This window comes from Anthonomus grandis, chromosome 10 (genome assembly GCF_022605725.1).
Source record: "Anthonomus grandis grandis chromosome 10, icAntGran1.3, whole genome shotgun sequence".
Classification (NCBI taxonomy): Eukaryota; Metazoa; Arthropoda; class Insecta; order Coleoptera; family Curculionidae; genus Anthonomus; species Anthonomus grandis.
Window position 1 is genome coordinate 5,761,005 of NC_065555.1, and position 27,359 is coordinate 5,788,363.

General features: G+C 34.1%; 3 protein-coding genes across 8 annotated transcripts in view; all 3 read left to right on the forward strand.

The window, feature by feature from the left end:
* The first annotated feature begins 281 nt into the window (after window positions 1-281).
* On the forward strand, window positions 282-20,480 carry LOC126741103 (bumetanide-sensitive sodium-(potassium)-chloride cotransporter). 3 transcript variants are annotated; one of them, XM_050447429.1, is made up of 18 exons: window positions 282-442; window positions 2,370-2,763; window positions 11,199-11,361; window positions 13,111-13,206; window positions 13,305-13,496; window positions 13,557-13,733; window positions 15,385-15,524; window positions 15,572-15,781; window positions 15,835-16,066; window positions 16,119-16,240; window positions 16,299-16,434; window positions 16,493-16,704; window positions 16,764-17,005; window positions 19,026-19,430; window positions 19,487-19,636; window positions 19,686-19,825; window positions 19,879-19,990; window positions 20,063-20,480. In XM_050447429.1, exons 2-18 carry the CDS (start codon window positions 2,509-2,511, stop codon window positions 20,196-20,198), a joined length of 3,120 nt encoding a protein of 1,039 aa, XP_050303386.1. In that variant the 5' UTR covers window positions 282-442; window positions 2,370-2,508; the 3' UTR covers window positions 20,199-20,480. The 3 variants fall into 3 exon arrangements, with proteins under 3 accessions (XP_050303386.1, XP_050303387.1, XP_050303388.1); XM_050447430.1 differs by having other exon boundaries at window positions 284-442; window positions 2,443-2,763; XM_050447431.1 differs by having other exon boundaries at window positions 308-442; window positions 2,479-2,763.
* Window positions 20,481-21,374: 894 nt separating this feature from the next.
* Window positions 21,375-22,187, forward strand: LOC126741116 (histone deacetylase complex subunit SAP18). Its single transcript, XM_050447452.1, has 3 exons — window positions 21,375-21,574; window positions 21,625-21,857; window positions 21,912-22,187. The coding sequence occupies exons 1-3, from the start codon at window positions 21,515-21,517 to the stop codon at window positions 22,084-22,086; spliced, it is 468 nt and encodes a 155-aa protein (XP_050303409.1). The 5' UTR covers window positions 21,375-21,514; the 3' UTR covers window positions 22,087-22,187.
* Window positions 22,188-22,920: 733 nt separating this feature from the next.
* The window catches only part of LOC126741102 (probable DNA mismatch repair protein Msh6), a 45,593-nt gene continuing 41,154 nt past the window's right edge, over window positions 22,921-27,359 (forward strand). For 2 of the 4 annotated variants that reach the window (XM_050447424.1, XM_050447425.1), the window contains exons 1-8: window positions 22,921-23,210; window positions 23,301-23,694; window positions 23,747-23,954; window positions 24,003-24,127; window positions 24,189-24,339; window positions 24,727-24,864; window positions 24,921-25,128; window positions 25,189-25,459. In XM_050447424.1, the coding sequence (XP_050303381.1) occupies window positions 23,030-23,210; window positions 23,301-23,694; window positions 23,747-23,954; window positions 24,003-24,127; window positions 24,189-24,339; window positions 24,727-24,864; window positions 24,921-25,128; window positions 25,189-25,459 (1,676 nt within the window). In that variant the 5' untranslated portion in view covers window positions 22,921-23,029. The remainder of the gene's footprint in view (window positions 23,211-23,300; window positions 23,695-23,746; window positions 23,955-24,002; window positions 24,128-24,188; window positions 24,340-24,726; window positions 24,865-24,920; window positions 25,129-25,188; window positions 25,460-27,359) is intronic. The other 2 variants (XM_050447428.1, XM_050447426.1) reach the window with 1 other exon arrangement.

Sequence of the window (27,359 nt, forward strand, 5' to 3'; positions counted from 1 at the left end):
AATCTCACATATTGTTTGTACCAGCTGAAAATTCCCGCAATTTTATTAAAAAAGTTTAAGGGTGGACGCTCGAAAATTTTCAAAAAACTATTAAAACAGCCTTTTACGTAAATTTTTTTTACGCAATAAAACATCATAATTTCACCAGAGTATTCTTTATAAAAAAATATTTACAATAAAGTTATTTTATTGCTTAATTATTATTTTTTTTAAATCGTGTCCTCCACCCTTAAGCCTCAACCAATTGACAACCAATCACATAAAATCACACGCTTATCACCAAAACAATTTAGTGCGAGTAAGAATGGCTCCTTAACAACAAAATATTGAAACTTTTCATTTGTTTTCCATAAATATTAACTGGAAACGTGAATGTGGGTGGAAAAGTGCCTTTTACTTTCCGGTGAAAGTGACGTAGTGGTGCTCGTATTTTGGTGTCAAAGTAGGTTTTGTTTGGGTGGGAAAAGTGAATCCATCCAACGGTTTTTTCTTCGTTTGTTAAGTGCTACTCGATCCTGAGTAATAAAGAGCCGATTTTTATTAAATTTTATCAAAAACTATTGATTTCTGGAGACATTTTTAAAAACACTTAGTTTTTCGATTATTCATAAAACTTCCAAAAAAATCCACCCTCCTAGTGTACCATTAGGCAAATATTTAAACTATGGGCACGGACAAACCGCATCAAACGCCCCCCCCCTCTATTAAGAACCATTTCTTTAAGGATTTCCTTTGCCCTTTCAAACCCACTCGAATTCCAAAAATCATGCAAAGCCTGAAAACCCAAATAAAACCAGTTAAATCCAGTTCAAGCCTGATTCTTAGATAATCGGTGTAACACCTGTGAGGGCGAACAATATATAAAAGAAGCATTACGGTATGCAACCGCGTACAATCACACATTTTCAACATTAAAATCTAGCTGATGTTTTTTTTTTTTTTTTTTGGATTAGTTTATAATTGCTGCAAACGGTCTTTCCAGAAACTGAGGATTGATAAGTAAGAGTCCACTTTTAACCGGTGAAAACTAGTTCTTGGATTCCTTTGGGAAAAGAGGGGCAGGGATGGAAAGTTGAATAAACAACGAGTAAACTGAGGCGTCTGGGGTGTCTCCCATATAGACGCCATAATTAATTAATATCGGCAAATTATACAGTTTTGTTTTAATTAGGGGAGTGACGGTTTAAGGGTGTTTGTTATTGCACAAAAAATCTTGTAAGGGAAATTAAATGAGGTTGCTACTTGTACTAGAAATCGAGTTATGAATCTTTTTGTAAAATTTCATTTTCTCGAAAACTAATGATTTCTCAAAAAATATGTAGAATTCTTAATTTTTCTATCATTGACACCTTATACAAAAAAAATTAATTCAAGTATCTATCTATAATAATAATTGAGTCACAAGCTATTTTGTAATGAGAATATGTCAAAACAAGTCAATAGTAATTTTTTTTAATTTCTCAAAAACTAATAATTTTTCAGAAAATTTGAATAATTCTTGATTGTTTATCATTGATTAAATTTAAAATTAAATTAAGTTTTTATCTATAATACTATAACAGGGCTACAGGCAGCCTTATAGTGAGTAATTTTTTTCTCAGAAACTAATCGCTCAAAAAATTTTTTGTAGAATTTTTAACTTTTTTTATCAATGATCCTTTATACAAAAAAAAATTAAATCGAGTCTCTAATTATTATCAATAATTATAATTAATAATTAATCTCTATATTATTAACCAAGTTACAAGCGATCTTGTAATGAGAATATAGCAGAAAAAGGCAATAACAATTTTCTTCAAATTTCTCAAAAACTAATAATTTCTCAAAAAATTCGTGAAGGTATTGATTTTTCTACTATTGAACCCTTACACAAAGTCAGGTCTCTGACTGTAATAGTAACCGAGTTACAAGCGATTTCGTGATGAGCATATGTTAAAAAAAAATTATTAGTAATTTTCCTAAAATGTCTCAAAAAGTAATACCTTCATTAAAAAAATTATAGAATTCTTAATTTTTCTATCGTAAATTCCTTACACAAAAAAAATTAAATCAAGTCTCTATCTGTAGTAATAACCGAGATACAGGGCATTTTGGGACAGTCAATATGAAAAAAATTAAGCCCCTTCTCCTCTCCTTTGTCCGATTTATAGACGACTAGAAGAAGACAAATGCCTCCCACCGTCTCGTTCTTTCCTTTTTTGAAATTTGTCGTTTCACTTTCCCACAACCGAAACTCGCTTTATTCCATATAAAACGGTGGAACGGTGAGTGGCGAACGCGACGTGGAGACGTCCCTCTCCTATTCCCCCAACTCACCCCTTAACCGCGTTTTTTTATTGGAAAATTAATTGATACGAATGATTTTTTAGTTACAATAAAACCCTCCCCAAGAGGGAGTTTATTATAATTATAAAAAAAACTTACTTTGACGCTCTCTGTCAGAGTTAAACACGATCCCAGCAAATGACCATTTAAAAGGGTAAATTCGAAGGAAAAAAAAACACAAAAATGGACAAAATGGACACTCGTTTCGCGTCGAAACCGCATCAGTACTACGAAAACGCCGGCTTTCAGATGCAAGAAAATGGCGGCGGGGCGCAAAAGAACCGCCCCAGTGCGGTGGATAACGACAAGAGAAGGAGAAAGAGCATCGTGCAGATCACCAAGGAGGTACTGCCCCGGATCGAGAACTACCGGAACTCGAGGAGGGCCGTGAGGAGGCCCTCTTTGGGGGAGTTACACGGGAGCGACGAGTACAATAAGGTAAGGGTTAAGAAAAATCTGTATTGTTGTAGAACGATAAAAACAACAAGAAGACCTACTTTTTTAAAAAATACCTAATTTGAACCGACGTTTCGGTAGTTATATCTACTACCGTTATATCAAGGTAATTAAAGTAAAATTAAATTAAATTAAAAATATAAACAAAATATACTTATCTTGCAAATCTTCTGCTATATAATACCTTCAAAACTCCTTCGCAATTCTACAATACTTAAATACTTTTTTTATATAATTTCACGGTTTGTTAATAGTTTGACAAATAGTTTTGAAAGATAGCAAAAAGTTCAAGGGTTACTTTTTTAAAATTAAAGGGGTGTGATCTTAATGTAAATTAATCATAGAAAATATATGAATATCAAATTTTTTAAATCATTATAATTAATTTTGAGAATACCCTGATCTTCCTCTGTCTTTAGCAAAGGAATCCATGTATTATGAAAATCAACCGAACAAGTAGTTAAGCATTTATCTTCATTTAACATTATAAATGCACTTTCCTTTAGTTTACGTAATTTTGAAGTTGGTTCCTTTGCTAAAATTGAGGAAGCATTCCAGTCTATTCTATGGTTATTGTCGAATGCATGTTGTGTAATTTTGGATTTTTGAAAATCATCTTTTTATGTAAGTTTTATGTTCATTAATTCTTTTTGGTAATGGCCTACAGGTTTCACCTATGTAAAATTTACCACAAGTTCAAGGAATTTTATAGATTACATTTTTCATAAATTCATTTTCATTGAAAGGTTTAGTTTTTGTTAATTTGTTAATAAGTATCGTAATGTGTTTTGTGATTTAAAAATAGTGCTTATAATAAATTTTTTAGCAATTCTTTTTATCTTATCAGAAAAACCTGGAATAAATGGTAAAATAAGATTTGTCGTAAAAACTGGTTGATTCAATTTTTTTACGTGGATTATATCAAACTCTATAAAGCAATTTTCCAAAAATTATTAGGATATTTAGGATAATTATTTTGTATTAAGATATTATTAATAAATTCTTTTTTAGTTGTTAAATATTGATTATTACAAATAATGTGTGCACGATCATATAAACTTTTTACCACCATTCTTGGATGATTAGAATTAAAATTAAGATATCTATTAGTATGAGTTGGTTTACGGTAAATTCTAGTTTTAAAATTTTGTAAATCTTTTTTAATTAAAATATCAAGAAAAGGAAGCTGACCATCAATTTTATATAATCATCAATTTTATAGTAGGTTCTTTTGAGTTAATGTAATTTAAAAAATGTATAAGATCTATTTCGTTATGGTGATATATTGAAAAAATATCATCAATATATCGCCACCATATTTTAGGCTTTTTATCTAATAATTTCAGATTCAAAATTTTCCATAAATATATTACTTAAAATTGGTGAAAGAGGAGTACCCATAGCCATACCAACGTTTTGTTGATAAAATTCATTATTGTATTGGAAATAAGTCGTTTTTACACAATAGGTTAAAAGTTCTCAAATTGTACTAACGCTTAGTGTTCTGGTAAATTATTATCATTCTCTAATTTATTTTTAACAATATTTAAAGTTTTGTCAACAGGAACAGTAGTAAAAAGACTTACAACATTAAAACTTACCAATAAATCATGAGGGTTAAAAGAAATTGTAGAAAGTTTTTCTAAAAAGTGTTGAGAATTTTTAATGTAAGATAACATGTTTTTATGCTTTTTAAGTAAATTATAAATTTGTCTTTCAATTTTTTCTGTAGGATCTTTAGATAATTACCATCATTAATTATTAAATTCAATTTGTTTTCATAAGTGTTAATATCAGTACCCCAGTGCCAAACTACGTTAAGTCAAAAATTGCCATTTGTCAGGAAAGCCATGTTAAGTTGTTTTGTGACTTTATTTTATCATATATCTGTAACTATTTAAGCAATTGTTTCCAAATTTCACACAAATGTTAAAAAAAATATTATCTATTTAAATTTGTTTTGATTTTTGCCTTATTTTTTTTTGTTTTTTTGTTAAGTGACTTAACGTTATATGCCCCATAGAAAAAACAATGGTTTTTGACACTAATATTAAGTCGAAACAGTGAAACAAAACTCAAACCAAACCATGTTAAGTTAACAAAAATTTTACTTTTTTTGCAAGTTATATTAATAGAAAATTATTAGAGTAGGACTTAAATGTCTGTAGGAAACAACACAAATTATAAAGTTTACTCCGAGTCACCATCTTCTTCCTGTACTGTATTACTGTGTCTAAGGGTCCTGTAGTACTCGTGAAATTGATTTGGTATCCATGGAAGTAATTTTTGTAGATGATCATATTTTTTTTTAGAAATCGGATTTGGACCATTTTTCAGGCAAGGTAATTTGCTTGGGAAGATATTTTTTATTCTAGTTTTTCGGTTTAAATCGACTTTAAAAATTCTGAACCAAAACTGTTTTTATAGTACAAAATCCCCGGTTTTCCTTGTCTTACTTGCATTTGCACTACTTTTGAAATAAGAAAATCCTCCCTAGATGAATTTTTTTTTTATTTAAACGAAATGGAGCAGAGAAACCTTCATACAAGGACTTAAAGTTTAGAAAATCGAAGGATTGCATTCCAACAACATTGAATTTTTTTTTTTGTACCACAAAGACGGACCATTTGTTGCCAATCCCAAGGAGTAATAATTTTGAATTGCGGAACTTTTTTTCTTTCCCTTTCATTGATCGAGTGATCACTGTCCGCTTCCAAATGGGTATGTCCTCTAGCCAAAAATTTGTGGTTTAAAATTTTTAAGGTGAGTTTTTGTTTTAGAATCCAAAAATAACTCATTATTATCAGCAGATTTCTATTTTGGGATGGACAATAATTATCTGACCAAATTGTTAGTTCTTGAATACTGTCTGATAAGAATTTTTACAAATTGTGTTATACAGAATGCAATTTCATTTCCCCCTCTACCAGATACAGATTCGTCCAACATCATACAGTAGGATTGTTGTGAAGTTGAATCATGTACCGTAAAGCTTGAGTGAATAAAAACTTTGTGAGTTTGTCAACAACTTTTTCAGTATTTCCACTTCTCGAGCGTATTTTGTCTTCGGATTTTAACCTGTAATGATTATTGGCATCTCTCTCATGTTCATCGTATTGGGCTTGCAAACTCTGTCTTGTTTCTAGTGACTCTGAATTTTGCAGTTGAATTTTTAGCTTATCACAAAGGTCACAAGTCACAAGTATCATTTGCAAGCAATTTAAACGAGTAGTTAAACTCAAAATTTAAAATTTCACTGTAAAGCCACTCTTTACCTATTTGATTTGATGGCAAGTTCATATCATTACAATCTTCAACATACAATGCATACATTCTAGATAAATTAAGGTGATTTCCTAGATATTTTTTTTCGGTTCTTTTTCTGGAGTAGTGGGAGGTGTAAGTGGGAAATTTTACAATATGATTGCTTATACCTTGGCGAACGTCTTTTGGGATTTTATTACTTGGAATATGATGTCCTCTTTTATCTGGAGAAATCATGCCTCCACATCTCTTTTTATTTAATGCAGTATCAACAGTTTGTTGAGACACAGCAAGTGTATCTAAAAAGAATTTTTTGCATACTGCGATGCGTTCATTGTTTTCCTCAAAAAAATAATTGTTTGTATGCTGCCTTTTACCCTCGCGAACATTATTTCTTGCCCGTCTGGTTTTAACAGGTACTTTTTGAATGTGAGATGCAATAAACTGTCTTCGCATATCAATTGTTTGTTTTTCGTTCCAAAAGGTTCTTAAAATAGTCTTACGCATTTCTTCATTTATTCGGTTTTTGCATTTCAATTTACATGTTTCACCACATGCAGGTCCTAAAGTTTTTTCTTTAATAGTTCTTTTGGAAACGGTTACATATTCTACTCCTGATAGTCGTTTTCGCTTTTGAATATTTTTTTCCCAAAGATGTTTATTTGGTCTCTTCTTTTTTGTTCTTTTTTCATTTAGATTTTCCGTATTTTCTTCATTTTCGTTTTCGGTATCGCTGCTTATTTCATTGTCAACATCACCTTCGAAATTTGGGTCAATAACACTGTCGTCACTGCCAAAATCAGAAAAGGAATCATCGCTGTTTTGTTTTGTAAAAATTTCACTCTCTGCTACAACATGTTTTTTTGAGCTAGAAGATACAAAAACTTTTTTTTTATTCTTTGAGCTCTAACTTTCCTAGTCTCCGAGTTACTTAGTGATAGTGATGCATCATTTCCATTAGAATAACTGCATTCAGGTGTATTAAAATCCTGTTTAGGATGATGGACGATGGTTTGATTAGTAAATGTGTCGTCATTTTGTATGTGCCCACCAGAAAAAAAATCTCTTAGTTTTTCCTGTCGTAGGTCCTGGTTTTTTTTCTTGAAGTACAGGTTTTAAAGGGTCGCCTTGAACTGATCCTTTTCTTTGAACGGCTCCAAAACTTGTATCGATTTCGTTGAGACCTCTGCAAAACATAAAAGGTTTTAATAAACGAATACACAGTATAAGTAACGGGTGAATTTTTACCTATAAAATTTACTGTATTAGACAGACTTTATGAAAAAAACCTTAGCGAAGAGGATATTAAGTCATGACTAAAATTTGTATAAAAAAAAGCCAAAACTATGTTAAGTCAGTAAAAAAGCAATACACAAAAATACAAACCTTGAGTTTCTAATCGTGTGTCAGTAAGAATGCTGCTTGAGTTCAAATCAGTAGTTTCACTGCAAGTTTTGGCCTGTCCTGCATTTCCTTAAAAGTAAAAATGTACCCTATAAAACTCTATAAACAATATTAAGTCAGTAAAAAGGATAGTGCCAAACAATGTTAAGTCAGTTTCTACTTAATAATAAATTAAAATGAGGCTTTTAGTACGTGCGTAATGTTACTTACTAAATCATTACTTACCAAAACCTTGCATTTTCTTCTCTAAAACTTTCTCTGGAACACACTTTGATAACATTTTCAGGGTTCTAGAATTCATTTTTTACACACTGGGCAAGCTATTTAAGGAGCAAATTTAAAAACAGTGCGTACACTTTAACTGGCTGAATAGAACTGTTCACAACTTGTTAGGCCAAAGAATTTTAAGGCACTTAATATAATGTGGATTGATATTTTCTAAAAGGAAAACTATTTTAAGTAGACTTAATTGGATTTGGCCTTTGTTAAACTGTGGACTTAATTTAGTTTGACAATTTCTAACTCTGTAACGGAAAATGCTATCAAGTGGTAAAAAATTGCTATGTATAGATGACTTAACATTTAAATATTTGGCGTGATAATCGCAAAAACGCCAAATTGTGACTTAACATACTTTGGCTCTGAGGTACAGATATTTAAAAGACCAGTAGCATTACCTTTATCGGCTGGAAGTAGTTTAATAGTATCGTTGATTGAATATTTCGAAAATTGAATATTATCCAAATATTCAATCAACGATAGTATTATCGGATTTAAGTGTCTTTAAAGCTTTTAATTCTAAAGAGTTTAGATTTTGTTTAATTTTAATTGGTTTTTCAATTTCTATATTTGCCCTAATTCTAAATTCATCTTGTTGATCCCTTGGTAAGTCTTTCGTTGCGTTTTCTATAGCTGAAATGATATTTAATTTTGGCAGAATTTTTGGAGTAATTGAGACCTTTAGAAAGGACAAGTTTTTGTTATAAGGGACGTAATACCCAATATAATAAGTATCTCAAGGTAAGGGTTGTTGCTTAATAAGTAGCTCTTAACTATAAAACATAATTAATTAAAAAGAGAACAAAGGACTTGCGTAATATTAGTAAGTTTTTGTCAAGAGACTTTTTTTTGGAGAGGACAAGTTAATGCTTCTTTAAAGTTTTCTGGTAGGTGGTTAAAAATCTTTATTCCCTCATAGAAAGTTCAGCTGTCAACCTCGCTATATCCACTCTATATACCTATTAAGTAACCTGTATGTTCTATGTATATACATATACACATTATACATTGAGATGAACGTCTCACTGAATGGCCTCCTGGGTCACCGGATTTAACGTCTCTGGATTTCTTCTTGTGGGGTGTGTTGGGTTAAATCCGAAGTTTATGGTATTGCACCCACAATCAGGGTGCCAAGATATGGTGGAGGGCATACAAGAGTCTTTTTAGACGTATTATGCCTGTTACCGCTTCGTGCAGATCTTTCGCACGTAGGGTTGATTTGTGTTGGGAGCAAAATGGTAAATATTTTGAGAAAACTTTTTTTATAATGTTTTTAATTAATGTTGTTAATGTTCTTGTTGAATTCTTGATGTAACTGAACTTGATGGGAGTGATATTTATTTTTCTTGTGGACGATCTCTGTATTTACAAGTGCATACTTATTTGTCTTAAATTTTCGGATTTTCTACAACCGACTAGACTTGTGAATGCTGTTTTTTAAAACTGTTTTTGTGCTAGTTTGTTTTTTATACTCTATGCTTCCAGTATGCTCTAATCAAGTAAAAATAAAAGCTGTAAAATTCCTATGCAAAAATGTGTCATTTCTGCTTTAAGAACAAATTTTGAGAAAACGTCGGTGGTAAATATTAAAATGTATGTGATACATTCGTGAAAATTTCTTTAAATTGTTAATAACTAGGCAACGTCGCATTTTAGTGCAAAACAATTTTTGGGGTAAAGAGAGAGTCAAATGAGACTCTAATTATATCTCTAATTATGTACCAGGTTTTTTGTATGTACATATTATATAGCCAGGTAGCAAGATGACGTCAAATGACTTTAAGCCATGTCACTTTGACGTCTTTATGTCGTCCTAATTGGTCCTATTTGTGGTATAGATGATATACATAATGACATCTATACAACAGGTACCTAAATGTTGAGTATTTTTTATTACCTAATTCTATCAATTTATTTAATTTGTTAATAATAATAAAAATAAAAAAGAATAGACAATGTCGAGAATTGAACCTGGGATCACCTGCACATCTTCCTCCTTATTTAATACGAGAATAATGTATGACTGACTATCTTTATTTCATGGTATTTGGTTCACTGTTTCTGAAAACCGAATTATTGCGAATTGTCTGTCTGTGTTGTTGACGATAGAATAATATATAGAGTGGTTTAATTTTACTATATAAACCCTTGATAATTACAAACCCTCATAAAATCATCTATATTTTGATTTTTATAGATGGTTGTATCTATTCATGTGGAAACATTGTACATAGAAGGAAAGTAAAACTCGTAATAGTAAAAATAGAAAGAAAATAAAAGTGGTTTTAACCGAATTTGTTAAGTAAATATAAGCAAAAATTTAAATGAAGATCATCATTTTCATGGTATTAAAATGTATAAGATTCAAGTTTAGGTTTAGATTTATTAGATTCAAGATTATCAAAATAATAATACAAATATTTTAAAGTGCATGCATCTATTCTAAGTTGATTGAAACTTTGTCTCATTTTAGGTGATGACTACTTTCTTTCATAAATTTTAACGACATTCTTAAAGAAGTCCAAGATAAATCACAGATATAACGCAACTATCTTAAATTCTTACCTATATAAAACTTTCTATGTTGTATTTTTGTAAACATAACCTTTCAAAAACTTTAATTGTTTTATTTCCATACAATTGGCACAACTGAAATTTGTCATTGAATTGGCAGTCATTTTGCAATAAATGCGGTTGGGAGGATGGTTGATACTACAGTTCTGGAAAGACAATTAATTAATCTCCCAATTAATTACTATTTTTTTTTTAATTTCCCGCTTATAAGGACACTAGGGAGCGTTGAAGATGAGCCAAACTCAATGGTTACGTCTAAAAACTCCTTCGAAAAAAATAGCCATAATTCTGTATTAAAGAGCCTTAGGAAGATGGTTGATACAGTTCTAATATTCTATTTGCCGCCCATAAGTTTTTCCGTACAAAAAGCATCTTTAGTGGGCGTTTTTTTAAATGTTCGCGCCAAAATTATTTACGACAACGTTGCCGTTTTGCCATCTTTAAAATTTAATTTGAATGAATCATATACTTTATCTAAACCATTTACCAAGTTACCATCGCTTTAATTGTTTCTATGTCGCATAATTGTCGCATTTTTGCCTATAGATAAACCTGAAATATTCCTATAATTGATGTTTTATGACTCGGGTCAGTTCGGCCGAACCCGGTTATACACCCGAACATTTCCGCACTCTTCCTAACGACCCAGACAATTGAAAAAAATGCATTTTTCATACCTAATCGATGTTATTTGGGTGCCATTAAATCATAATCAATAATCAACTCTATTAATACGTATGATAATACGCACTTAAGATTAAATCGAAAGAAAACATATTGTATGTCTACGCCAATCAAAATGCGATAATTTTACCATCATGTTGTTGATAAGAAACACGCGTCTTAACTGGCGAAATCCTTGATTAGGTCCTAATCGAAATTGATGACTGTTTCAGGAAAAAAATAACGAAAATGTGGATCAGAAGGACCAAACGGTCACCAGCCAGGATGGCATCAAACTGGGCTGGATCCAAGGGGTGCTCATCCCCTGTCTGCTTAACATATTCGGGGTTATGCTGTTTTTACGGTTGTCCTGGATAGTATCGGAAGCAGGAACAGGTATGTATATTGAACGTTCAGTTATATTGGGAATATTTTTTTAATGAAATTCAAGCAATAATTTCAGAAATATCCGGCTTTTTTTAGCAGCGGTGTCTATGGGCAACGCACCACTTCAAAGTCTTGTAACTTATAAAATAATTGGAGTATTAGTATGGAATAAAAAATAAAATGTTCAGTAGAATATTCCCAAGAAATATTGTTAAGGATTTAAGCCAGTTTAAGCAAAAGTTTCATAAGATATCAGGGGTTTTAGGTAGGGGCGTCAGAGAAGAATATCTAACCTCCTATAGGTGACCACTCACTTCAAAGTCCTGTAACTTAGGAAATAATTGGAATATTCTCGTCGAACAAAAAATAAATAGTTCAACAGAGTGTTCCCGACAAATGTTCTTAAGGGTTCAAGTCAATTTAGGGTCTCTTAGAAGGGTGCGTGACCCCCAAAAGGTGACTACTCACTTCAAAGTCCTGTAACTTAATAAATAATTGGAATATTCTTATGAAACATAGAGTGGAATGTTTAGAAGAGGGTTTTCTACATTTTTTTGAAGGTTAAACTTTTTAAAGATATTGGCTCTTTTAAGTGACGATGCCTAAAAATGATCATCATCATTAGCCGAAATTTTTGACCTTCATCATTCAGAGAACACTATAATTATATACATATAATTGGTATGTATATATATTATATATAAAAAAAACCGAGTTTACAGGTATTCCGTGTTGGTATTAATACAGCGGTGGCTTGGTTTGCCTTCGGTTGGTTTGAACTGGTACGATCTGGTTATGCTTTGGTGTAACCCAGAGATACCAGTCTAAAATATGGTTGTTATTCTTTAACACTCATCCACTCGACTTATTTTGTAGCATTTGTGTTTAGAATTTGGTTTTTCCTCATGGTTAAATCGGTCGGTGGACACGTGGAAGACTTTTAATTCGATTGGTGCGTGGGATTAAATTTTATTTAATGGAAACCCCCATAATAGACATCGCTACATAACAAGGCTGATATATTAAAGATTTTTGCCTGTATTAAATTAAACCCTTCACAAAATTTTTAGAGAATATTCTTCTGAATATTTCGCTTTTTGTTTCATGAAAATATCCTCAGTAGTTTTTAAGTTATCGGACTTTAAAGTAAATTTTAGGGTCCTTGAGAGTCCCATAGATAAAAAAGTCCTTTATTTCTGAAACTTCTTCTCGGATCATTTTGAGCTGTGAATAATATTTTTAGAGAATATTATTCTGAATAACATGCTTTTTGTTTCATGCGAATATTCCAGTTCATTTTTAAGGTATTGGACTTTGAAGTTGACCTATTGGTTTTTAAGAATCTCATAGTAAAAAAGTCCTTTGTTTCTGAAACTTCTTCTCGGGTCATTTTAAACTCTTAATAACATTTAAAGAGAATATTCCAATAAGTTTACGAGATTTTTGACTTTTAATTGACAATTACCTTTCTTAGACCATAAAAGCCTGATTGTCTCTCTTCGTTCAACAAGCATATTCCAACAAATGTGTGACAAAGAGACCTGTCTGTATACATTGAAAATTCCAATACAAAACCCAGCAAACGAGAGATAATCAATTTTTCGGAAGGACGTAATCGGTTTTCCATTAAAAATGGGAAATTGCCCCCCGTTCGAATGATAAATCTTGTTTGACACACACGTTAAATTAATTAACGTGCATAATTACCGCTCGAAATTAATTAAAAACATCGAATAATAAGGAAATGTTCATTTTCAGGCTTATCACTGATCATCATTCTTATATCGGCGGTGGTGTGCGTCATCACGACGTTGTCTCTCTCGGCCATATGTACCAACGGAGAAGTCAAAGGAGGTAAGACCCGTTCCGTTCAGTACGCCATCCGTCCCATAGTTCGTTTATGCGTTCAGTCATCCATCCGACCTAATTTACATGAAATTCGCCATTTCCAGGTGGGATCTACTACATCATATCCAGATCGTTGGGTCCAGAGTTCGGTGCATCGGTAGGCATAGTGTTCGCATTCGCCAACGCGGTTTCCGCCTCCATGAACACCATCGGCTTCTGTAACTCATTGAGCGCCTTATTGAGGATCTACGGGTATTCGATGTTCGGCAGCGATATTAACGATGCCAGGGTAATCGGTAAGTTTTACCTTATAAAACTTACCCTCATATATTACCTCATTTTTTCTATATATATAGGTACAGTGGCCACCTTGGTAATGATAGCGATCTGTGCCATAGGAATGGAATGGGAGAGTAAAGCCCAAAATTTTCTTATAGCGATAATTGTGGCTGCCATGGCGGATTTTCTAGTCGGTACCATCATGGGACCCACCACCGAGTTACAACAGGCCCAAGGGTTTACCGGGTTTAATGGTAAGTTGGTTTTTATTTGAGCATATTGAGGTAGAATGTATTTTTGAGGATAACTTGAAAGCCTTGGATTCTTGAGGGTAAGATCACCATTCTAGGTCTAGGATTTAGGTAGTTAGGGCCTTTTGAAGTCCGGTTGTTTGATGGACATTTTTAAGGATAACTGGGGAAATACTCAAAATATTTTCATTCACACCAGTTTAGAGGCATTATTAAGGTTCGATTTGAGGGTAAAAACTTCATTCTGAGCTGAGTTTTGGTTGCAGCATTATTTTTGCTAAATTCCTCAAAAAAACTTGGAAAATATTTTTATGAAATCATTGGGATGTTCTTAAAAGGGTTTAAGTCAAAGAAAGGATAATTCTTGCCAAATATTTTTATAGGTGAACGATTCTTGTTGAGGTCAAAAACTTTTAAAAGCCATCATAATTGAGCTTTCTGAAGCGAATATTGCGCAACATTAAGATTTTTATTATTTGGTACACATTTTTGGCCATAACTTGGAACTGCCTTGGAATACTTTCACAATTTGTTCACACTTATATACCAGGACTCCTGAGGATAAACTTAAGGGTTAAAACATGATTCAAGATTAAAAATTTGGGTCGTTAGGACAGTTTTGGGGCGTATTTTTGTGTTAGTTTTTTCACTTTCTTTGAGAATATTTTCACGAAATAATTGGAATATTTTTAAATGCCATATTCTTATCAAACAGTGAACGATTCTTGTAGCTCAAATTTTTTTCAGTTATAGACAATTACGTCATGCGTCAGGTTTTCAGACGTAAATTAGAACATCGAGAATTCGAAACTTTACTGGACTGGTTTTTGACTACAACTTGGGAATCACTCAAAATATTTTCATAATTTCTTTACGCCACTATAGAGAAACTGTTGAGGTTGGATTTATAAATTAAACTCATCCATTCAATAAAATCATTTATTAAACTAAGCATAGGTATAAGCGTCTACTAAACGTTACAAGTGCTTTGCTTGCAAAAGGACATAATGACCAAAACTAAAAATACGTTTTTCTTAACACAACCAAAGGATACTATATAGTATATTCTGTAAATCAGTTGTATATATAATTCTGTAATAGTATATTCTGCAAACTTTGACACATAAGTTAATATAATTGACAGTTCCCACCATCCATTAAACTATAGAGTCGACTCTAGCTATAGTTTGTCTTAATAGTGTCAACTGCCTACACCTGTAGATAAGAGTACTTAGTGCTATATTTGAACAGATTTGAGGGTACAAACATCATTTTGGTGCAAAGATTTAGGAATTTAAGGCTGTTTTGGTCGCAGCATAATTTTTGTTAAACTTATGAAAAAAAAAATCACTTTCTTTGGAAGTATTTTCTTGAAATAATTGGAATATTCTTAAAAGAGCTTCGCCCCAACAATGAGTAACTCTACTCTGAATTTTGTTGGTTGAGGTCCAAGAGTCATCAAATTTGAGGTTTTCAGACGTGAATTTGAACATCGAGAGTTCGATTCTTTAATGGACATTTTTGAGAATAACTTGGGAGCTACTCAAAATATTGCCATAATTTCTTTACACCTCTATAGAGGGATTCTTAAGGTTGGATTGGGGTCAAAACACGATCAAGGATTTAGTTAGTTAGGGTACTTTTGTATTTTTAGCAACCGTTTGGCAGCAAAACTGGTACCCAGAATACCGGAAATGGAACGGTCAGGAGTACGATTTCTTCCAAGTGTTCGCCATTTTTTTCCCATCTGTGACCGGGATCCAGGCCGGAGCGAATATTTCCGGAGACCTAAAGGTAAGAAACCCTTACTGAGGGACAATTTATTAAATAAAGTCGTTTAGGATCCGGCTTCGGCGATACCCAAAGGTACTCTGCTCTCCCTTCTGATTACCATGACGTCTTATGCTGTTTTCATGTTGTTCGCCGGAGGGGCGGCCATAAGGGATGCCAGCGGTAACATTACCGACCTTCATTCCGGTAATCTGACCGGTTGCGTTAACTTCGAGAATCCTGAAGATGGATGCAAGTATGGGATATTCAGCAGTGATCAGGTAAGACGTTCGGCCATCCAAGAACGACCATCCCAAACCATTTTACTTTCCAGATGATGACAATCATGTCGGCCTGGTGGCCCCTCATCTACGCCGGCTGCTGGGCAGCATGCTTAAGCACAGCATTGACCAACTTACTTTCAGTACCCAGACTAATCCAAGCCTTGGGCATCGACCAAATTTATCCGGGGCTAATATTCTTTTCCAAGGGTTATGGTAAGCATGGCGAGCCCTATAGGGGATACTTACTAACCTTCTTGGTGGCAGAAGCGTTTTTGCTTATCGGTAAGTTATTTAATTTCATTGTACTGTTTGCTTGATCAATTGGATTTTGCAGGGGAATTAAACGACATTGCCAAGCTGATTTCTAACTTTTATTTGGCCTCGTATGCGTTGATCAATTTTTGCACTTTTCATGCCGCCCTGGTGAAACCGTTGGGCTGGAGGCCCACTTTTAAGGTAACAATTCCAGAAATAACCCTCTCAGGGGTGCTAAAAACGTCCTTTTATTTTTAAGTACTATAACACTTGGCTCAGCTTGTTCGGGTTCATTGCTTGCGTGGTAATCATGTTCTTGATTAACTGGATCACTTCTTTGATCACATTCATCGTGATTCTTGGATTGTATTTGGTGGTGGTTTACAGGAATCCAGGTAACGTAAGGAACATTAATTAAAGAGAAGGGTGTTTGTCTCATATAAGATGTTTCAGATGTAAACTGGGGGTCTTCGACTCAGGCCCAAACCTACAAAACCGCCCTTTTGACCGCTCAAAAGTTGATAAACGTCGGCGAGCACGTGAAGAACTACAAGCCGCAAGTGCTGGTGCTCTGCGGACGCCCCAAGCATCGACCCTCTCTTATGGATTTCGCCAATTTGGTCACCAAGAATCATTCCCTGTTGATTGTCGGGGACATAATTGAGGTTCAGCCCTCCTCCCCTATATGCAATAGATTAATTTAACGGATTTTCTGTGGTTCTAGGAAAGCATGAACCACAAGCAAAGATCCCAAAGGGTCGCAGATGGATACGCTTTCCTAAAAAGTAACAAAATTAAGGCGTTTTACGCAGTCGTGGACAATATGGAGTTCGAGACAGGCGCTACGGGGTTAATGCAAATGTCCGGCATTGGAAAACTCACCCCCAATGTTCTTATGATGGGTTATAAGAATGAATGGACTGGATGTTCTGACGAGCAACTTCTCGCCTATTTTAATATCTTACAGTAAGTGTTGTGTGGTGAAATTTAAAAATTTTGCTCAGAAGAGAGACAGATTTTACATTTTATGCCTTAAAATAACTTACGTATTGTTATCCTAAAAGTTGCTTGCGGTGGCTTGCCAGCCTCTTCTTGGTTCAACTGTTCCTACAAGTATTCTGCAAGGTGTAAGCAATATAATAAGGATGTCAACATCACATGAAATAATACGCCAATGTGGCATGTTCGAGTGTTACTATGATACTAATTCCTTCTTGCGCCTAATATACGAAGCAGTTTTTGGTGAAATTTGCGGAGCAGAATACAATAGGATTTTTATGAAAAATTGTCTTATATGAGTAAATACTATCATATTGATAAATGCCTGGTATTTGGTTGATTTCCAAATAAAAAAAAACGCAACAATAAGTAATTCGGTAAATAATTTCAGTGCTTCAGGCTGTTAAAGGTGATATTTGGTTTCATTACTAAATCTTCCATTCAACCATAATTTTTTCACTATCCCAGGCAGTTGAGCCTTACATACATCGAGGTTTGCGTTCAGTTTTAAACTGCCTCGAATTAATATTAGTTTAAAGGTCTTAAGTAGCTGAACCCATGAGAGACGTGAAGCATCATTTCATAGCGATCGTCAATGATTCTTGGGTGTGAGATAGATTTAAAGTTCAAAAAGTTGATAAAAAGTGCATTTTGTTGGTTTCTACCACATTTCAAGGTCCAGGAACACCTGGAATCATCTCGAAATTTCTTCACTTTTCTTACATAGTTGTAGTTGAACCCTCTAGAGGCGTAAAGCATCATTTTATAGCGATCGTCAAGAGTTTATGAGTCTCAGATGGGTCTAAATGTCAAAAGGTGGGTAAAAAGTGCATTTTTTTAATTTCTGCCGTATTTCATGGTTTAGAAACGCTTTGAATCATCTTGAAAGTTCACTTTTCTCAAGTAATCAAACCCACTTGAGACGTGAAGCAGCATTTCATAGCGATCGTCAAGGATTCATAGGTTTCAGATGGGCTTAAAGATCAAACAGTGAGTAAAAAGTGAATTTTTTTGAGATTCTACCGCATTTCATGGTCCAGGCACGCCTGGAATCATTTTGAAATATCAGTTTTCTTAAGTAGTTGAAGCCACTAGAGACGTAAAGCATGATTTCCTAGTGATCGTCAAAGATTCTTAGGTCTCAGATGGGCTTAAAGGTCAAACAGTGGGTAAAAAGTCCATTTTTTCGGTTTCTACCGCAGTTCATAGTTCGGTTTTCCTCTTTTTATTTTTCGCTTCTTATTCAAATTAAATCTCTCTCACCTCTTACACCTGTCATAGTATCCATTCCTTGATCCCCATGTCCACAAATCCTGCTTCATTAATTAATCCAGTGTCTTATTTCCTAGGTCCTTTGGTCATAACTTTCCATAATATTAAATAGATCTTTCCGAGGAAACATGACGTCTTCACAAACAATTGATTTCTATTGACGAAAACAAAGGAAACACAAAGTCACGGTCACACAACATATAATCACAGGCTACACGTGTTTCACTCTATCTAAACCATCATCAGGCCTTTAAAATCATACACAAACTTGCAATACAGAAACTAGCTAGAACGTAACAGGTGTAGCCTGTGATTATATGTTGTGAGACCGTGACTTTGGTTTTTTTTTGTTTTCGTTAATTCTCGCCTCTTGGAGAAGAATGGATAAGATTTTTGTAATTAATAATGCTGTATAACTTATAATAATAATAATAATTTATTAGCAGAAAATGAATAGTACACAGTTTCATATTACATATCATACAATATTTCTCTACCCATTACTAAAGTGACAAATTCAAGTCAATACTAGCATAAAAATACCCAAGAACAATAACAAAATCCACCCAAATATACGTTGAATTAGGTCCACAACCAATATAATTCACCAATCTGCTAACTATTTGGTGCACAATTATATTTAAAATATTGTGTGTGCACCTAACCACGTGTAATATGATTGATACGATCCCTCCGTCACAATTGCATATTTCAGTGCTGCATTTGACCATCACCTGGCCGTAGCGATTCTAAGAGTACAAGGGGGACTAGACTACAGCAGCCTCACAGATATCGATGATTACAACTCCGAAAACTCGATGACACCGTCAAATCCTCGAATGAGTTCCCTGAGGACGTCACCGTCGAGTAACTTGATGATGCATTCGGATTCAAATCTGAGCTTAGAAGTGGCGGTAACGGAAGAAAGCGGTGAAAATGCTACCAAAGAGACGCGAATGGTCAATATCGATGATGCGACAAACGAGGATACAGCGTTAAGCGACAAAGAGAAGAAGAAAAAAGCCGCCTCTGTTAAATTGGAGGTGGTGTTGGGGATGTCCAATGAAGAGTTGCTGCATGTAGAAGATATGAACATATTCAGAAGAAAACAAGGAAAAGGGTAACGGTATAACCTTGAGTCGTAGTTTCAATTTAAATACTGTAGTAATTATGAAGGTTCATTGACGTTTATTGGCTCTACGACGATGGCGGCCTGACCATGCTGCTCCCATACATCATATCCACCAGGAAGGATTGGTCCAGTTGCAAATTAAGAGTCTACGGACTGGCCAGCAACAAAAATGATTTGGCCCTGGAGGAGCGAAAGTATGAGGTTAAGACTTGGTTAAATCACTATTTAAATGACGATTTTTAGTATGGCTCATCTACTGACCAAATTTCGATTGAACTATGCGGCCCTTAAAATGATTTCGGTGAACGATAAACCCAAGCAGGAAACCATCGATCTGTTTAATAATATTGTAGAAGAATTCAGGAAAAAAGAGCACACTAATGGTAAATAGGGTTTTGAACAGGGAATTATTTCGGTTTAAATATTGACGTTTTAGAATGCCAGATAACAGATGCAGAGTTGAGTAATTTCCAAGAGAAAACTCATCGACAGCTGAGGCTAAGAGAATTAATGTTAGAAAATTCCAATGATGCCAACTTAATTGTTATGTAAGTACTGGAATGAATCCTGATATATCAGACAACCCACTAAATATAATTGAATACACTTACCATTTTCAGGTCTCTACCGATGCCTAGAAAAGGCAGCATTTCTGCACCACTCTACATGTCCTGGCTAGAGGTTTTATCCAAAGACATGCCCCCCTTCCTGTTGATCAGGGGTAACCAGCAATCAGTCCTGACCTATTACTCTTAAACAGTATTTTTTTTTGTACAAAGTTTACCCTACAGTGGTAATAAGGCACTGTAGTCTTTAAGAATAGATATGTTGTTTTTATTTTTCTAATTTTTTAAAATTATATATATACTCAAATTGTGTACCTTAAACCGTGGAAAGTATTTTAATATAATGTATGAATACATACTTACTACATTATTGTGCAATAAGTTGTTTGTATTAATTGGACGAGTTGTAATGCATCCATAGGCTTATTTAACAATTTGTTAGTTGATTTAAATATACTTCATTTTATTTATAGCTAGGATTTTATTATTTCTTTGTAAAATAGACATACTTGATACAGTAATTACAATAAATTAAATACTTTACCTCTAAGGCATTTGTTGCTAAATGTTTTATCCAGAATTCTTGTGTTCACCTTCCAATCTTTGTACTAAATATTGAACTGAAATGTGAAATGTTCTCTGTATTTCATTATATTAAATCAAATGTAATATAAAAACGTATTAAAATATTAAAAATTAAGCCTTCATCTCAAGATACATATTATTTACGTAACATAACCTACAAAAAAACCTGTCACTTTGACAAGTGACTTGACATTTATGACAAAACCCTATGATATGAAAGACCTTGAAGATGCAAATTAATTTAATTTATCTGATTTAATTTCTTAGCCATACGGTATTTTATAAATAACTAAAATTATTTTGTAGATTATTTTAAAAAAATATAATTTACAGTTAAAATACAGGGAATACGCACAGAAAGTAATATATTAAAAAAGCTGACTCTATGGCGTTGAATAGTCGAAGGTCTGTGAGTTATTATCAAATATAAGCTCCACGAATATCATATAGGATAATTTTTTAATAATTAACTGATATTTAAAGCCTACCTAACACTCTTATTACCGAAAAATCATCAATTGCACTCAATGACCTTTATAAATCCGCAGAAATTTAACCTGCGTGATCCTAACTAGCGATGAAATCAGGAACGTAGCATATATCGTTTCTAAGCAAACTATTTAAAATCCGCTGATATTTTTAATGATTATAAGGTTACTGGTTTTATTGCACAAAAATTTTGAAAATCTCTTAGAAATTTCAGGCGCTACGAGCATTATAATGATTAAATAACAGCGGGCGCGGACTATAAACGGGTTGCTGGCAAACGACATATACTGCGTTCTCAATTTTGACAACCGATCGGACGCTACTTCACACAACACACATACATAAACAAAATACTTGTCTTTTGCAAATTTATGTTTTTTCACATATTTTGCTGTCTCAGTAGGTCATAAATCGATTAAATTACATTAAAAGATGGCGGGAGTAGACGTAATCGTGGAAGAAAAGAAAGAAGACTCCGTGGATCGTCAAAAGGTAGCTAAAATAAATAACATAACCTTGTTTTCGTTTAAAACCCCTTTTAGATCTGCCCATTTTTACTGAGAGTGTTTGTCTCCTCCACCGGTCAACACCACAAACAAACGGAATACCATAGGGGCAACACACCTAACAACGAACTGCAAATTTACACTTGGAAAGATGCCACTTTGCATGAACTCACCCAGTTGGTGAAGGAAGTGAACCCCGAGGCGAGACGGAAGGGCACTAAGTTCAGTTTTGCCCTGGTTTATCCTGATATGCGAAGCCCTATGTATAGGTACACTGTTAACACAGGCATTTTTTTAGCATTTGTTAATAAGTGTATTTTTAGGATGCGAGAAATCGGTTCGACAACCACCGGGATAAAGGGTCCAGATGACCTTAAAACTTTAGGGAACTATAGGATAACCATCGGTGATTATATGGATATTGCCATCACTTCACCTGATAATTGGAACTCAGGAAGGACTAAAGGGTTTGCTGGGGGTAGAGCTAGGCCCTATTGATTTTGATACAATCACTTTCTTTTTAATTTAATAACATATTTTTAAGGTACTTATCTTTTGTCGCAGATTTTCTTCTTATGTATAAATAAAGTATCTGCATATTTGTGTATTTTTATTCTTAAATTTAATTGTAAAACTTCCCAAAATAAAGAAAAAACAATTTAATCAATGGTCTATAGCTCACTTTCTTCACTATCTCCACTCATTTTAAACCCTTTGCTTTTCAGTAAATTATTACATTCCTCCCTGTTCAGTTTTGTCAAAGAAACCCTTTCCATTTCCTCATCTGCTTCATTCAAGAAAACCATCTCTGGAGGAGCCCCATGAATCTTTTTCCATTCAACATTTTCATATTTCGGTATGTCATCATAGGCAAATGCTCGGACTTGAGTTAAACGGTTCAGAGAACAACCTGGACAACTCTAAATGGAAAAAGTATTGCATGAAAGTCTATTACATCATAATTAATACCATATTTTACTCACTTCGAGGCGGGCCTTTACGATCTTGCCCTTATCAGCAAATGAAATCATCAAAATAGCTAGGAACACTGTTAAAATCGCAAATTTTTTAAAAGCCATTGTAGTGTAAGTACAACTTAAAATATCGTTAAAATTGCAACCTTTAATTGGAAACCTCCTGATTTTGATCAGATGTCCTGGTATTCGATAAAATTATAATGGAAATGAACCCTGACCGCCCACAAGCACTTTTTCCTATTCGACAATAAATTTCAGAAATTTGAAATAAACACTTGACTTGATAATGACAGTGACACTAGTGACAGTAAAGAAGTCAGGTTAGGATTTCAGCAACCGCATGTGAGTTATAGATGGCGGGACCATAGCCAAAATGTCAATGTCAATCGTGTTTTTTGCCGGGAAATTTTCGTTTTGTTATTAACAATATTGTTGTGTTTGTGTATGTTTGATTGCCGTTAAAAATGTCAGCCAAAAAGCCGGTTCAAACCAATACACTATTCAACTACTTCTCTTCACCAAAAAACAAAGCCAAGACACCCAACAAACAAGTCGCAAATGGGGGCGACGTTGCATCCAAAGAAAATACTTCACCAGTAAATAAAAGGGAACCTCTCCTGGTAAACCAGGAAGTAAGCGATGAAGGTATATAACACCCATTGGCAGTACTGTATTATTTGCCATACGATCCTCCATAATTAATTTAACAACACAAAGGTTTATTTCCTATTTCAGATAGTGATGAACCAATGCGAAGACCAGCAAAAAGACAACGTAAAGCACTAATTCAAAGTGACTCGGAATCTGAAAGTGAATCTTTGCAAAAACGCAAGCCTGAACCACTCACTAGGCCAACTAAAAAGTCAAGAATCCAATCATCAGATGATGAGTCTGAATCAGATGAAGATGATTCTCCACAGAAAACTCCCTCATCTAAAAAATGCTTGATGACTTCATTTGGGTACACAAAAAGCGAGGAAAAAGTAGAAATTAATGAGGAGCTCTTGCAGAAAGCCCCAGTACTCAAGAAGTCTAAAGCTAAACTGGAAAATACTAGTTTGGATTCCAGTTGGCTGCATGACACCCTGGAGTTCCTTAAACCCGAGAAAATTAAAGATGCTGATAAAAGGTTTGATAAGTTTTATATTAATTAGCAAGTAATTATTTTAACTGTTTTAAAGGCGTGCCTCAGACCCAAATTACGACCCCAGAACCCTTTATGTACCGCAGGATTTCCTTGAAAAACTCACCCCCGCGATGCGTCAATGGTGGATCTTAAAAAGTCAAAACTTTGACACCGTCCTGTTCTTCAAAGTGGGAAAATTCTATGAGTTATACCATATGGATGCCGTCGTTGGAGTACAACAGCTAGGGTTCAGTTATATGAAGGTAAATAAATCTCATTTTAGGGTCGTTTGTTATTATAGGTTTTTTTAGGGCGAGTTTGCACATTCGGGGTTCCCTGAAAGTGCTTATGGCAAAATGGCCACAGCCCTTATCGATAAGGGGTTTAAAGTAGCCAGGGTGGAACAAACAGAAACACCTGAAATGATGGCCGAGAGGTACAGTACATAAGCTTGATTGCTCATTACTTTTTTTTTAAATGTTTTATCGGTTATTTAGGTGTAAAAGTATGAAAAGGCCAACGAAGTTTGATAAAGTGGTTGCTCGGGAAATTTGTCAAGTCTCCTCGAAAGCTTCTTGTATTTATGGGGCTCAGATGCCCGAACCCAGATCGGAAATTGGGACTTACCTGTTCTCTATTTCTGCTAAAGTAAGTTAATAAGACAAATTTTAATTTTTCTCAGAAACTATTGATTTCTCAGATTTTTTGGCTGATATATAAAAAATTCTCTATTCATTGGAACACGTGTCAGTTTTTAAATCACATCTCTATCTGCAACAGCAAAGAAATTATGAGGTTTTTTAAAAATCACTTGACACAAAAATTACTAGAACGACAAATTGAGATTTTTCTCAGAAACTATTTACTTCTCAGATTTTTTTACTGATATATAAAAGTTACTCTTTTCATTGAGGCTTATGTCAGTTTTTGAATGACGCCTCTATGTCTAAAAGCAAAGAAATTGCGAGGTTTTTTGAAAAATCACTTAAAACATAAAAATGGCAAAAAAGTGAAGCAGTTGTTGTAATTTCTTAGGTAAAACCAGACAACACTTGCCGATTTGGAATTTGTTTCGTAGAAACCTCAATTGGGACCTTTTACTTTTCTGAATTCGACGATGATAAGCATTGCTCAAAATTACTGACCGTATTCGCAGAGTATCCACCCGGACTGGTAAGTTAAGGTAACTGTCCATAAAATATCAGATTTGAAAATGTGAATGTATCCAGATTTTGACGGAACGAGGGGTCAACTATGGCCCTTTTAAGAACTTATTGAACACCCAATTAAAAGAGGTGATGCAGGAAACTTTGGCGTCAAAAAGTCAGTTTTGCAGCGCGGCAACTACCCTGGAAACCCTATTTTCGCAGTGTTATTTTAAGGATAAGGACGGGAAGTTTAGTTGGCCGGAAGCATTTAAGGATATCGCTGAAGAATGTGAGCAGAAAAAAATTCGATTCGCTTTAGAATGAAACGTCTATTGTTTGAGTTTTATAGGTAACCCAAAAGCGGAGTTTGAGTTGGCCCTTAAGTCCCTTGGAGGCATTCGTTGGTTCCTCAAGAATTCTCATATGGACATTCAACTGTTTTCCATGAAATCGTTTGAAAAATATGAACCGGTTGATTTGAAATCCGCCCCTGTAACGAAACATATCGAGAGGGACCATTTGGTGTTGGATTCCACCGCTATACAGAATTTGAGTTTGATTGGGGGTGTTGGAAGTTTACAGAGAACCTTGGACTATTGTAAGACTCCCTTTGGAAAAAGGTGAGTTTTGGTTGAACAATTTTTGACATACAGGCATTTTTTGAATTTGTATTAATTTTTTTTCATCATATATGTACGTTTTTGAAAATTCATAAAATAGGTGTCTAATGAAACTAACTAAGGAATCTGTGCATAGTATAAATTTTTCGAATTGTACCTTTTTTGGTTTTTGAGTAATAAGCCTTTGTTGTTCATTTTGTGAAAAAAATCAACCTTTCATCAAAAAATTTAATTATTCTCCAAAAATCTTTAATTAATCAAAAAACGCTGAAATAGGTGTTCCATGAAATTAATTAGAGAATCTGTTTGCAAATTTTCAAACTTGTACTTTTTTTGGTTTTTGAGTTATGAGCTTTTGCTGCTAATTTTATGAAAAATCAACCTTTTCCCAAAAAATTCAATTTTTCTCAAAAATTCTTAAATCAATTAAACAACGCTGAAATAGGCGTCTAATGAAATTAACCCCTAACCACTATTGACGGGGTCAAATTGGCCCAGAGACGCCTTTAAACTGAAATTTCCCCCTCCAATTTTGTATCTTGGGGGCAAGGCTTCACGACTTTATCTAGCGCGCGTGTTTACAAGTACGAAGCAATCGTTGCGAGTAAGTCCCTTGCACGGGAACCCTCTAAAATAATAATTGGAAAAAAAACGATGAACGAAGACGGGCCTTTATGGATCCGTTGACTCCGCGAATAGTGAGGGACCCTTCAATTTTAAAATCACTTAGGCTCTACCTGGCATACCTCCACGACCTGCCGGCAAGTACATGCTTTGAAGGGCACACGAAAACTAGCGTCCTTCTTCTCTTCAGAAAGACTCCTACAGCTCCAGAAAATTAGAGAAGGTCAAACTAATTATTTTTCTCCAACTAAGTCAAAAAATTTTTAAATAAAACGACGCGAATAGAGGATCAAGCCCCCTCTAAAAAAATGGACGTTAACAGGCTTAATATATTTCTCATTAACATTCAGTCCTTAAGACATAAAACAGACGAATACATCTTTTATTGGAAGAGCTAAACTTTCCATATATTGTTGCCATAACAGAACATCGGTTAAAGACTGATGAGCCTGTATTTATTAAAAACTATACCACTTTAGCTAGATATAATAGAAGTAATTTATCTTATGGAGTTACTATGATAATGTCCACTAACAACGATTTTTCCGCGGTCACAAAATTTGATAATTTATTATCTGAAAAAGTATTCGAATTTTCCATCGTCTATCATAATACCTTTGACCTTTATATAGTTTGTATTTACAAAACACCTGACGCGGACGTGCAAATTTTCTGCCAAAAATTATTAAGCTTTGCTAGAATCCCTGCCCTTAATAAGCAAATTAATTTTGTGTGGCGATCTTAATATTGACTTCTCCAGTGTGTGTGCTGCTAAGGAATCCCTTCAGTCCATATTTGATTCATTTGGGATGGTTATGCATATTAACTCCCCAACCAGAATAACCAAAACTAGCTCTAGTATCATTGACTACGTCGTATCAACCTTTGATCCGGAACTCGTTGATTCAACTGTCTTTAACTCAGGTTTCTCCGATCATGAAGCAGTGTTAACTAAATTTTCTCTAAATCTCAAAAATAAGAGTCCCGCGCAAAATGTGCCGTATCTTTGGGGAAAAAAAATTCTTAAATTTTAAAAATCTATGTCTAAGAACGGACTGGGACTTCCTATCTGATGATGTTAACACTGAGTTTTCTCGATTTATAAAGTCACTGTCTGATTTGGCATCCAACTCATTTCCTCTTAGACCCATCAAAATTAAACAAAAAAAACCCTGGTCTACTAAAGGCTTACGCTTTTCTTCTAAAAATATACGCTCCTTATCACACTTAAAAAAATTCTCAGACAGTGTGTTCTTCCACGAACGCAAGGTTGTAC

Bases quoted from the DNA above. Each gene is read 5' to 3' on its own strand.
- LOC126741103 (XM_050447429.1), top strand. From the start codon at position 2,509: ATGGACAAAATGGACACTCGTTTCGCGTCGAAACCGCATCAGTACTAC. The intron at 2,764-11,198 runs GTAAGGGTTAAG...TGACTGTTTCAG, and splicing joins GGAGCGACGAGTACAATAAG to GAAAAAAATAACGAAAATGT. The intron at 16,067-16,118 runs GTAAGTTATTTA...TGGATTTTGCAG, and splicing joins AGAAGCGTTTTTGCTTATCG to GGGAATTAAACGACATTGCC.
- LOC126741116 (XM_050447452.1), top strand. From the start codon at position 21,515: ATGGCGGGAGTAGACGTAATCGTGGAAGAAAAGAAAGAAGACTCCGTG. The intron at 21,575-21,624 runs GTAGCTAAAATA...AACCCCTTTTAG, and splicing joins ACTCCGTGGATCGTCAAAAG to ATCTGCCCATTTTTACTGAG. The intron at 21,858-21,911 runs GTACACTGTTAA...GTGTATTTTTAG, and splicing joins ATGCGAAGCCCTATGTATAG to GATGCGAGAAATCGGTTCGA.